General features: G+C 50.5%; 1 protein-coding gene across 4 annotated transcripts; it reads left to right on the forward strand.

Moving 5' to 3' along the window:
- Positions 1 to 514: 514 nt before the first annotated feature.
- WDR13 (WD repeat domain 13) lies at positions 515 to 7,423 on the forward strand. Of its 4 annotated transcripts, none has more exons than XM_075999662.1 (11): positions 515 to 634; positions 980 to 1,059; positions 1,713 to 1,953; positions 2,353 to 2,462; positions 2,580 to 2,710; positions 3,325 to 3,632; positions 4,234 to 4,326; positions 4,431 to 4,611; positions 4,710 to 4,851; positions 6,543 to 6,661; positions 7,089 to 7,423. In XM_075999662.1, the coding sequence occupies exons 2-11, from the start codon at positions 1,019 to 1,021 to the stop codon at positions 7,271 to 7,273; spliced, it is 1,551 nt and encodes a 516-aa protein (XP_075855777.1). In that variant the 5' UTR covers positions 515 to 634; positions 980 to 1,018; the 3' UTR covers positions 7,274 to 7,423. The 4 variants fall into 4 exon arrangements, with proteins under 4 accessions (XP_075855777.1, XP_012593497.2, XP_012593502.2 ...); XM_012738043.3 differs by lacking the exon at positions 515 to 634 and adding an exon at positions 795 to 844; XM_012738048.3 differs by lacking the exons at positions 515 to 634; positions 4,234 to 4,326 and adding an exon at positions 799 to 844.
- The last annotated feature ends 4,948 nt before the right edge of the window (positions 7,424 to 12,371 follow it).

Below are 12,371 nucleotides of genomic sequence, written 5' to 3' on the forward strand. Positions count from 1 at the left end.
TAAAGCTTATTTTGCCTAAATATATCTTCTGCCTTTAAGAGACTCAAGCCTCGAGCTTTCTGGCGGCATCCAACTCCAACCACTCCCAGTCATGCACACACAACCGGCTCTTCACATCGCAGGGGTGTCCAGAGGCCCATCAGTCACTCTAAGGACTGGAGAACTTTTCAGGCGTCTCTGCATGTATGATTTTTTCTTATTCTACTATTCAAGTTTTGCTTGGACAAGATTATGCTGCTAAAAAGTGGCCTACACCACTCTTTCAAAAGAAAGTCGTGTTTCTTCTCTTTTTTCTTAAAAGTCATATTTCTGATTTCTAGGGAGTAATTTGTAGACTCACGCTTGTCCCTGTGGCCCTTAGACATAACCCTTGTGTATACAAAAAGTACCATTAGGGAGTGGGTAGAACTCAAGGGGTGGAGCCTCCGTTCCCGTGTCGGAAGCTACTGTCTCTCAGTGCGCCTGAGAGACTCCCACGCCCTGCAAAGGCTTCCTATCGATTCGCTCTGCGCTCGGCAGTTCTTTCTGATAGCAGGCGGCCATCTTGCCTGGAGCCTGAGAAAGGGAGGAGACAGAAGGAACAGGAGTCTCAGTGTCGCCCCGGGGGCCTCAAGAGCCGGAGGCAGCCCCGGAGGTGGTCCCCGATCCCGGGCTATGCCCTTGGACCTGAGAAGGGAAGGCGGAGGGCGGCGGGGACAAGATGGGTGGGGAATGTCAAGCAAGGATTGCTAGCCGGGGGAGGGGCGTTGCCATGGCGACCGGGGGGGGCGGTGTCCGGTCTGAATCGCTGCTGTGTGTTACCCAGACGCTGCCCAGAAAGGGCAGGGCTGGGGTGATGACCATGGTAACAGCCGGGTGGGATTTCGCCACATCCCCGCCGCGGAGGGATTCGGTGTCTATGGCAATGGTGGCTTGGCGAAAGGGGCGGAACTAGATCCCTTCGCTTGGAACGCTGACATTTTAGGCCCTTGTCCTGCAGGCTCCCACGGGCGGATACGCCAGAGGAGGAGGCCGGGGAATGGCCGCGGTGTGGCAGCAAGTCCTAGCAGTGGACGCGAGGTGAGGCGTGGGGTCGAAGCCCATGGGAATGGACCTTAACTGTGGTGCATGCGCAATGGCGATAAGTGAGGCTGGGCGGAGAACTTGTCTTACGTGGTTGTGTGGCATGCTCAAGGTGAGCATGTGCAGTAGCAGGGTGTTGGGGCACACCCTCAGTGAGATGGCCAGGCCAGAGAGGGTTCAAAAGAGCATGCTGGGACAGTGCGGTCAGATGTGGGCATGCGCAAGCATGCTGCCTTTGGGATGGGAAGTGGAGTTCAGCCTGGTGACATCCTGGCCCCCAGGGGTGCTCCACAGACTTTTCTTACAGTCATCCCTTTGCCTTTCTGACCCTATCACCACCGCACACTGACCCCCATTGTCATGTCAGTCATACTTCTATCACCATGCTAGCCTGACCTCAGTTATTGTCTGCACTGACTCAGTCACCCCATACCAACCCCAGCAGAGCTACAGACTTACTCCATTGTCCCCTTACTGACCTCATCAGTATGCTCATTATTACTGCAGAATCACCCCCATCACCACTGCTGATCACTCTTGCCACCCTAACCCTAATTACTGCCACACACCTCATTCTCCTGCCCTATCCCTTCAGCTGATTGATTCCCTCTGTCCTGTGCTGCTGCCTGCCCCACTTCCTGACCCCGCAGGTACAACGCATACCGCACACCAACGTTTCCACAGTTTCGGACCCAGTATATCCGCCGGCGCAGCCAGCTGCTGCGGGAGAATGCCAAGGCTGGGCACCCCCCAGCGCTGCGTCGGCAGTACCTGAGGCTTCGGGGGCAGCTGTTGGGCCAGCGCTACGGGCCCCTCTCCGAGCCAGGCAGTGCTCGTGCTTATAGCAACAGCATCGTCCGCAGTAGCCGCACTACCCTTGACCGCATGGAGGTGAGCTCCTGGCCACACCAGCCACTGTGCACACCACTTACCTCCACACATTCACTTTATAGACTTTTCTCAAGCACCTGCTGTGTTTTGGGCTCTGTTCCAGGCTCTTAGCATCAGAGGACAAAAGTAAACCAATAGAGCCAAATAAGTCAATAAACAGACAATAAACTTGATAAACAGGTCCATAAACATATAGGAAGCATATCTTGAGTGTATACAGGGTGGGAACAGCAAGACTAGTAAAGAAACCGCTACAGCAGTGTGTGGGAGCAGTGATCCCGGTGGCAGGGGACTCAGTGAGAGGGTATCTGGTTCTGGGTCGATTTTGAAGGCTCCACACCTCAAAAGTTCTCAGGGACTGTTTTCAAGATGTGCCTACCCTGACCTATCCATTTGCAGGACTTTGAGGATGATCCTCGGGCTCTGGGGGCCCGTGGGCACCGCCGTTCTGTCAGCCGTGGCTCCTACCAGCTGCAGGCACAGATGAACCGTGCCGTCTATGAGGACAGGTATGCCCCAGAGGCAGCAGAGGGCTGGGGGGTTTGTGAGGAGGAGAGGGACCATGGGGCAGTGGCAGGCCAAACACTTCTACCTACTGTTATCCCTCGTTTCCTATTGGGGCCCAGGCCCCCTGGCAGCGTGGTACCCACGTCAGCGGCAGAGGCTAGTCGTGCCATGGCTGGGGACACGTCACTGAGTGAGAACTACGCCTTCGCGGGCATGTACCATGTTTTTGACCAGCACGTGGATGAGGCAGGTGAGCCAGTGGGTGGCAGGTCCCATCACCAAGTGTTTGCCCAAACTGTGGCAGCCACCCAACATATCCTTTCCCAAATGCAGTCCCCTGGCATACCTCTGAAGGAGGAATTACCATCTGTAAAGCCTTTTACAAATTCAAAAGCTCTCTACAAAGTGGTCTGCAAAGTCCCTGTACTTTATATACTGTAAAGGGCCTCAGAAGCTTAAGAGAGCACTTTGCAGCAGGTTTCCTGGGTTCACGGTTGCTTGGAAGATTTCAAAGCCTTTGCTGATAGTAAATCCCCTTGCAGAGGGCAGAGTGAGCTTTAGAGTCTCCAGGGCTTTCAAAACTGCCAAGACCTTGGTGATTGTAAAGTGCTTGTTAAGACGTAGAAGCTTTTCCACATTGCAGAAGACTTTTGCAGTCTGCAGAATAGCTGCTGTGATTTAGAGGGGGGCTTTTGGCAGAGGGCCTTCTGGGGTTACAGCAACCTTTGCCAGCCAAGGAAAGCCCTTTGTTGAGGCCACAGTACCTCATGCAGTGGGCCCCAGCCCCTGTCACACATGGCCTTTTATAAATGAAAGTGCTCAGTGACTGTGTTGACTCCCACAAATGGCTCCTTGGCCTTGCAGTCCCAAGGGTGCGATTCGCCAATGACGACCGGCACCGCCTGGCCTGCTGCTCACTCGATGGCAGCATCTCCCTGTGCCAGCTGGTGCCTGCCCCACCCACCGTGCTCCGAGTGCTGCGGGGCCACACCCGTGGTGTCTCCGACTTCGCATGGTCCCTCTCCAATGACATCCTTGTGTCCACCTCACTCGACGCCACCATGCGCATCTGGGCTTCTGAGGACGGCCGCTGCATCCGGGAGATCCCTGACCCTGATGGCGCTGAACTGCTCTGCTGCACCTTCCAGCCCGTCAACAACAACCTCACTGTGGTCAGGCTCCAGGGCACCCGCTCACCAAGGGCGGGCATGCCGGGTCAGGAGGGCTCAGGGAGTCAGAGTACAAGTATGGGATGGCCTAGGGAATCTGGCACCCCCCCCAGGCCCATCACAGCAGTCCTACTGTGGTCAGACTCAAAGGGAACTAGTCAGAGGACAGGGGAATGCAGTTCTTGTTCTGGGCTGGCTTTGCTGTGGTAGACTTCAGGGGAACACTGGTTGGAGGTAGTGGTCCTATCCACCACCATCCTACTGCAGGATGATGAGGCTGAAACCTCATCTGGTCTATCAGTAGCAGCTCCACTATGGTCAGACTCCAGGAGAGATTGGTCAGAGAGCAGGGGAAGGAAATTAAAAATCCAGCATGGCCTAGGGTGGGGTGAGGGAGAAGTACAGGGGAACTGGCCAAGGGCATGTTTGTGGTTGAGGACCCTTCCCATGTCAGCAGCAGCCCCACAGGCTCCGGGCAGGAGCAGCCAGGAAGCAGAGGAAAGCTATTGTTAGAGGCCTGGGATAGCCCTGTGGTTTTCAGACTGCAGGGGACTGGCTGGGAGGCAGCATTATGGCTCTGAGACCCCTTCACTCCCATGAGCAGCTGTCCTACTCTCGGCAAATTGCAAGAGGGGTTGGCTTGGGAGGAGGATTACATGCCTGGGTCACCTTCTCATCTGCCTGCTGCAGCCCCACTGTGAGTAGAGATTAGCCAGTCCTGTGAACAGCAGCCCTATTGTGGTGAGACTAAAGGAGGGACTGGCTAGGAGCAGGATGATGGTGTGTGCATTCTACCTGCAGGTGGGAAATGCCAAGCACAACGTGCATGTCATGAACATCTCCACGGGCAAGAAAGTGAAGGGTGGCTCCAGCAAGCTGACAGGCCGTGTCCTCGCCCTGTCCTTTGATGCCCCTGGCCGGCTTCTCTGGGCAGGTGATGACCGCGGCAGTGTCTTCTCCTTCCTCTTTGACATGGCCACAGGTAGGCAGGCTATGGGCCTGCATCTGGGCACTCACCCTCCAGGGCTCCAGGGCCCAGCACACACCCTTACCTTTGCCTCCCTCCCTTCGCTGCTGCAGGGAAGCTGACCAAAGCCAAGCGTTTGGTGGTGCATGAAGGTAGCCCTGTGACTAGCATCTCAGCCCGGTCCTGGGTCAGTCGTGAGGCCCGGGACCCCTCGCTGCTTATCAATGCTTGCCTCAACAAGCTGCTGCTCTACAGGTGGGTCCCCCCATCAGGGCTACCTGGATAGAGGGCCTGCCTCCTTCAGCAGACTAGACAGGAGGTGGTCTCTTCCATCAGATTAATTTCACCTAGGGATCAGTAGAGCAGTAATAACAATAGCAGTAGAGAGCACTTATCTAGCAATTGCCATGGCCAGGCCCTCTTCACAGCACCTTCTACATATCACTTCATTTAATCTTCACACCAGCCTGTGAGGTAGGTGCTATTATTATCTTCACTATGCAGTTGAGCAAACTGAGGCAGAAAATAGACTAGGGCCCCCTTAGAGCAGAGGCCTGTTTTCTTCCTTCCTTTCTTTTTTTAGGGGGGTGGGTTTAGTTTGGGAGGGGTTACTGTCCCCACTTATATCTGTCATGGTACCCAAGTACAGTTCTCAGCCTGGGCCATGCACTGAAATGACCTGAAGAGCTTCAAGAAATCCTGCCCCAGGGCTGGGCACAGTGGCTCACACCTGTAATCCTAGCAGTCTGGGAGGCCGAGGTAGGAAGATCACTTGAGCTCAGGAGTTCAAGACCAGCCTGAGCAAGAGCGAGACCCCACGTCTATAAAAAGTAGAAAAAATTAGCCGGGCATGGTGGCACGTGCCTGTAGTCCCAGCTACTCGGGAGGCTGAGACAGGAGGATTGCTTGAACCCAGGAGTTTGAGGTTGCTGGGAGGTATGGTGACGCCATGGCGCTCTAGCCCAGGTGACAGAACAAGACTCTATTTCAAAAAAAAGAAAAATCCTGCCCAGGCCCCACTGCAGGCCAGCAGTTTTAGAAGCTTTGGGATGGGCCTAGGCTTTGGTATATTGAAATATTCCCTAAGTGATGGCCAGTCAGGCCTGAAAACCACTATCCAATAGGATGCTTTTATTGTACTATTTTATTTCTCTTCTCCTTTTTAAAAAATTAATTTATATATATATGTATATATATATTTTTAAATTTTTTAAGTATACTCTTAAGTTTTTGCCCATTTCTCCCTTCTCTCCTTCCTCCTGCCACCTCAGGCCTCCTCCTGCCACTGTAAAGCATGTGGACATTATGTATTTTTTATATTTCATTTTCTCTTCATGAATCATAGGCATGCACACGTACCCACACAATTTTTGGCGGGGGCATGTTTTACAGAAACAGGCTCCTCCTACATCCTCTTCCACATCTCATGTTTCTCACCAGACAAAGCCCCATGGAACTCCATCCCCCAGGTCACCCACAGGAGCTGTGGTTCATTCCCTTTAATGGCTGTGCAGTTTTCCACAGTGCAGGTGTACCATGGGGTGTTCCTTTCCTCTCTTTGTGCCCGTCTTTAGACCACAATCTTTTAGACATCTTAGAAAGAAAAACTAGTGAATGAAACTTCAGAATTTCTGAATTGTCACCAACTCACACATGAGCTCATATTTACAGATTTATGTGGTCATCTCCATACTGGATTTCTGTCAGGCACGGTGGCTCATGCCTGTAATCCCAACACTGTGGGAGCCTGAGGTGGGAGGATCGCTTGAGGCCAGGAGTTTAAAACCGGCCTGGACAACATAGTGAGACCCAGTCTTTAAAAAACTGGATTTCATGAACCTTGAAAAGAACTCAGGCACAGGGGTGGGGACACAGACTAGCCTACCACTGGTCCCCCTTTTGGGACTGAAGCTGTGCTGTAACCCACTCTCTTGTCGTCCCCTTAGGGTGGTGGACAACGAGGGAACCCTGCAGCTGAAGAGAAGCTTCCCCATTGAGCAGAGCTCACATCCTGTGCGCAGCATCTTCTGCCCCCTCATGTCCTTCCGCCAGGGGGCCTGTGTGGGTGAGTCCCATAGGGACAGGGGTCTGGGCAGCTGGGGAAGGGCAGGGACTGGAGCTGGTGCCCATCTAGCACTCATCTGAGCACTAGCTCAGATATCATGACACCCTGGTGCCCTGAATTCCTGGGCCTTGCAACCTTTCACACCCCATCAGCCTCACGCTGGGACTCAACAGCCCCGAACAGCTCATAGAGCTCACACACACTCTGAACACAGACCCACAAACAGCCCAGAGACCTCGCACTGCACACAGAATCAAAACAGCCAGGTGCCCGCCCATCTAAGGATGTGCCCTCCTCAGACCTGTCCAAGCCACACTGGGACCCCATGTCTCATACATAAACCCCTCAACATCTCAGACGCCTCAGGGGCTTCACACCCAGGGGACCCCAGGCACCTCCTGACAGCCTCTCCCTCTCACTTTGGCAGTGACGGGCAGTGAGGACATGTGTGTGCACTTCTTTGACGTGGAGCGGGCAGCCAAGGCCGCTGTCAACAAGCTGCAGGGCCACAGTGCACCTGTGCTTGACGTCAGCTTCAACTGCGACGAGAGCCTGTTGGCCTCCAGTGACGCCAGTGGCATGGTCATCGTCTGGAGGCGGGAGCAGAAGTAGGGTCCTGCCGCTGCCCACTGCCCCACTCCACCCTCAGCCTCATGTTGTAAATAAAGATTTTGTGGTTGTGCCGAGGGCCGGCTCCCAGGTCTGCCGGGGGCAGGGCGAGGGAGTGGGCAGCTCCAGGACCCAAGGTGGAATGTGGATCATTTACTCATTTGTGCATCAGTGTTTTCACTGTCGACAAGCATTTATTGAATGTCTCCTGTGTCATAGGCACCACCTTTAGTGTTTTACACAGTCATATATTTGACAGACATTAATGAGCACCAACTGTGTGCCAGTAACTGTTCTAGGCACTGGGGATCCAGCTGTGACCTAAACTGATGGAAATCCCTGTCCTTGTGGGGCTTGCATCCTAGTGGAGACAAGTAGACAATAGGCAAAATAGGCAATAGGTCACTAACAGTGAGTGATGCGAAGAAAAATAAAGTGAGGATGGGAGACAGTTGCAGGAGTGAGGGGGTGATGGGCTCTTTTTGGTAATATCACCAGGGAGGACATTCCTGACAGGGTGACATTTAAACAAGACCTGAATGAAGTGAGAGGGAGCCACAGTGTATGGGGTAGAAGAGAGAAAAGGCAGTGCAAAGGCCCTAGCGCTGTAGCATGCCAGAGGGATCATTGTATAGGCAGTAGTCTTGCTGGGCCAGAGTGTGACAATAGATGATGTAGGACAGACCAGGTGTTATAGGATTTTATGAGACACAGTGAAGACTTTGGCACTTTTTCTGAGTGTGGGGTGAGTCATGAGATGGGTTTAAGCAGAGAAGGGACATAGTCTGACTTGGTCATACAACCTTCCTCTAGCTGCTGTGAAGAGAGCAAACTGTAGGGGTGAGGGTAGAAGCAGGGGACCCAATTGGAGACCACTGCAAGAGCAGTGATGGGGACTTGAAACAGGCTGGCAGCAGTGGAGGAGCTGGGTAGGGAATGTTGGGTTTGACCCCAGGGGTTCATCATGTTAGACTGGAGGACTCTGCTGGCTCCTCAGGGGGGCTGAGGCTCCCAGACTCTCCCACATGGCAGCTCAAGCCCCACCCCTGTCTGTGCATTGGGTTGTTTCCAGCAAGCAGGGAGCAGAAGTGTTGAGTACTTGGTACAGGGGCAAGTAGGACTAAGGCTGAGCTGGGGAGTCCTGCTGTGGGGTGGCAGTGATAGGGAGTCTCTCTCCATTCCTCAGACCACCCCTGTCTTCTCCCATGCCCACCCAAGGCCCAAGTGCAAGCTCAGATACCAAGAAATAATGTTCAGTATTTTAGGGGAGCCCCAAGTGAGAAGCGAAAGCTTGGGTATTGACCAGGGATAAATAACCAAAATCTTTTGTCGACGGCCTGAGTCACCAGAACATGTCAAGGTTACCAGGAATGTCAAAGAGGCTCTTCCTTCAGCCCCTCCCTTTCCCCAATTGGAACTGCAGCTAACATCTTGGGACCTCAGGGTCTGTCCACAGAGTCACATCAACTCAACCTTATCCAACATTGTTGAGCTGCTGAACCCACACCAGCAGTCTTGGAGGAGGAAATAATCTTCTATTTGTTCAATACGTTATTATTTAACAAATATAATTTGTTATTATTTAACATTATTTGGGCTCCTTGAATCCAAAAGCATTTCTTTTTTTTTTTTTTTTGAGCCCCCAAACTCCTGGGTTCAAGCAATCCTCCTGCCTCAGCCCCCCAAGTAACTGGACTACAGGTGTGTGCCACCACGTCCAATTATTTTTTTCTGTTTTTAGTAGAAACGGGGTCTCGCTCTTTCTCAGGCTGGTCTTAGAACTCCTGAGCTCAAGCCATCCTCCCACCTCAGCCTCCCAGAGTGCTAGGATTACAGGTGTGAGCCACCATGTCTGGCCCCCAAAAGCATTTCTAACTGGTACTTCCATCTGACAGACCTTAGGGTAAATAGTGATGAGACAGGGGTATCAGTGGGCTGGATTGTTTGTGTGGTAAAGATATGTCTGTGTGTGTCAGGGTCCCCAAGGCTCAGTGATTTGCTAGGAAGACTCACAAGACTCAGCATGTGTGGCTTTCATTGGCTTTCTAAAAAAAAAAAAAAAAAAAAAAGACTCAGCATCTGGTTACTTTCATGCCTATGATTTATTACAGCAAAATCAATAGATTTTATTACAGAGCAAAGTCAACAAAGGGAAATGGTGCACGGAGCTGGAAAGTTCCAGGGAGACCAGGCACAGGTTTCCAAGGGTCCTCTCCCATCAGGGTCACACGAGTTGTGCTCAGTTGCCCCAGTAATGGTTTGTGACAACATGAGTGAAATGTTGCCAGGGAGGCTCAATTAGGGACTTGACACCCAGAGTTTTTATTAGGGGCTGGTCACATAGGTGCCCCCTGCCTGGCACATACCCAAATCCCGGACTCCTATAGGGAAAACGGGTGTTCAACATAAACTACATTGTTTGTACAAACAACTGAGGCACAGTGATCCACTCTTATCATTTAGGGAATGGTGGGATCCCACCCAAAATGTAAGTTCCCAGACACTAGCCAAGGGTCAACCTCGAAGTAGGCCTTTCAGAGGATATCAGTTCAGGCTTGCTGTGTGAACTCATTTCTGCACAATATGCAACACCAAATAGATTCCCAGTTTCAACCAAGGTCTGGATGGAAAGGTAATTTGGGGGATCCTCATTTGTCTCTAAGATTTTCTTTTCTTCATACTCTCCATGTTCTTTATTTCTGGACTCAAGGTGATTGATCATGAATATTGTGCATGATTTTGGGGGTTTCCTCCTTGTGAAATTTTGAGGTGGCAGAGTTGATGTTCTATTTTAAATTCATCTTGGTGATACTTTTCTTGACTCACAACCTAAGAGGAAATAAATTCATGAATGAGGTGCTATGGTGACAAAAGAAATAAAAATAATAAACAGAAAGAATGAGCAAATAATAAAGAATAAAAAGACAGTTATTGGTCAAACTTGAGCCTCTGTTAACTTTCCCATCATCACTGTGCCTCTGATTTGACATCAGATCTGGAGTTCTGTTAACCATTCCACCATCAGTGCCATTCTAGTCTTGCCTCAAATCCAGGCCTCCAGGAACTGTTCCATGCCTGACTCTGAACCTGTGTGTTTGTTATTAATAACTACTTCACCATCAAGAGTCTCTCTGGTCTGAGCCTGAAACTGGGCCTTGGTTAACTATTACCCCACCTGTGTACAACTGGTCAAATCTCAAACCAGGTCTTCTGCACAATATTCCACTAGCAGTTGTCTTTTGATCTGACCTTGAACTTGAACATCTAACTACTGTATTTTGTGATCTATGCCCTTTTGCTCTGTTCTGACCTCGAGGACCTTCAGTCCTGACCTTGAATTTGGGCCTTGGTTAATCATTCCACTATCAACACCCTTATGGTGTTAATTCCAACGTGTACCCCTATATTAATAGTTGTACCATTGATGCCCATGGGGTCCAAACTTAAGCCAAGGCCTCTGTTAACTAGCTACCATCACTGTTCCTTTGGTCTGACTGCAAATATGGGCATCTCTTAATGTTTCCTCCACCAATGCCTGTCTATTATGACCTCTCAGCCAGGTACTTTAAATTCTACCATCATCAGTGTCCATCTGCTCTACCCTCAAACCTGGGCCTCTCTTAATGCTTCCACTATCAAGACCCCCAGTTTTACTTGGAACTTAAGTCTTCTTTAAAATTTAATTTTTGAGACAGGGTCTTGCTCTGTCACCTGGGCTAGAGTGCATTGGCATCATCGTAGGCCACTGCAACCTCAAACTCCTGGGCTCAAGCAATTCTACTGCCTAAGCCTCCTGAGTAGTTGAGACTATAGACGCACACCACCACGCCTGGATAATTTTTCTATTTTTAGTGGAGATGGGTTCTCACTCTTGCTCAGGCTGGTCTCAAATTCCTGAGCTCAAGTGATCCTCCTGCCTTGGCCTCCCAGAGTGCTAGGATTACAGGCATGAGCCACCATGCCCAGCACTCATTTTTTATGGCTGAATAATATTCTATTGTGTATATGTACCGCATTTTCTTTATCCATTCAATCATTCATGGACACTTAAAACCTGAGTCTTTTTAACTCTTCCATCAGTTTATGCTGTCCTAAACTCTAACCTGGGACACTGTAATTCCACCATTGATAACTGCCAGTCCCTTGAATTCAGACCTCAGTTAATGCATTATCAGTACTTTTCAGGTCTCTGTTAACTTTTCCACACTCAATGCTTCCCTGGCCTGATCTCAATAAATTATTCCACTATTTATATCCCTCTGATCCTACCTCAAACCCTGGCCTCTATTTACTATTCCTCTATAATTGCCCCTGTGATCTGATCTTGAACCTTGGGCACTGGTCACACTTGAAGCATCAATTCCCTCTAGGCAGGCCTCAGACCCATGTATCTGTTAACTGTTCCATGATGGCCTCCACTCTATTGTGGAGCCAAGCTTCTGCAAACTATTCTACCATCAGTACCCCTCTGGTTTCATTTGGAAGTGAAATTCTGCTGGCTATTCCTTGGTCTGACCTTGAATCTGGGCCTCTGGTTAATATCCCACCATTACTGGCCTTCTGCTCTAATTGGACCTTTGTGAATTCTAGAACCACTGAGGCCTCTCTGGTCTGACCTTGAATTTAGACTCCATTAGCTTTGACTCTATCATCAAGATCCTCTTTGATCCTAATTCTCACGTGGGCATCTCTTAACTAATCCAACACCACAGGCCATTCATCAAACCAAAACCCAGAGTTTTTGTTAGCTATTCCACTGCAGGCTCCTCTGCCATGACCTTGAATCCAGACCTCTCTAAACTATTCCATCATCATCAGCCCCCTATCCTGACCATCAATTGAGAATTCTGTTAACTTCCAACATCAAGGTCCTCTGATGTGATTTTGAACTATTCTAACATCCCCACCTCTCTGGTTTGATCTCCTCTATTAACAATTACACCATCAGTGGCCTTATAGTCTGCCTCAAAAGACAGGGGTCTTTTAACTATTCTACCATAACTGCTCCTCTGGCATGGCCTTGAACCCAGGTCTTCATTTGATATTCTAGCTTAATGGCCCCTCTGATCTAAAATCAAACCCAGACCTCTGTTAATTCTTC

Source organism: Microcebus murinus, chromosome X (genome assembly GCF_040939455.1).
Source record: "Microcebus murinus isolate Inina chromosome X, M.murinus_Inina_mat1.0, whole genome shotgun sequence".
Lineage (NCBI taxonomy): Eukaryota > Metazoa > Chordata > Mammalia > Primates > Cheirogaleidae > Microcebus > Microcebus murinus.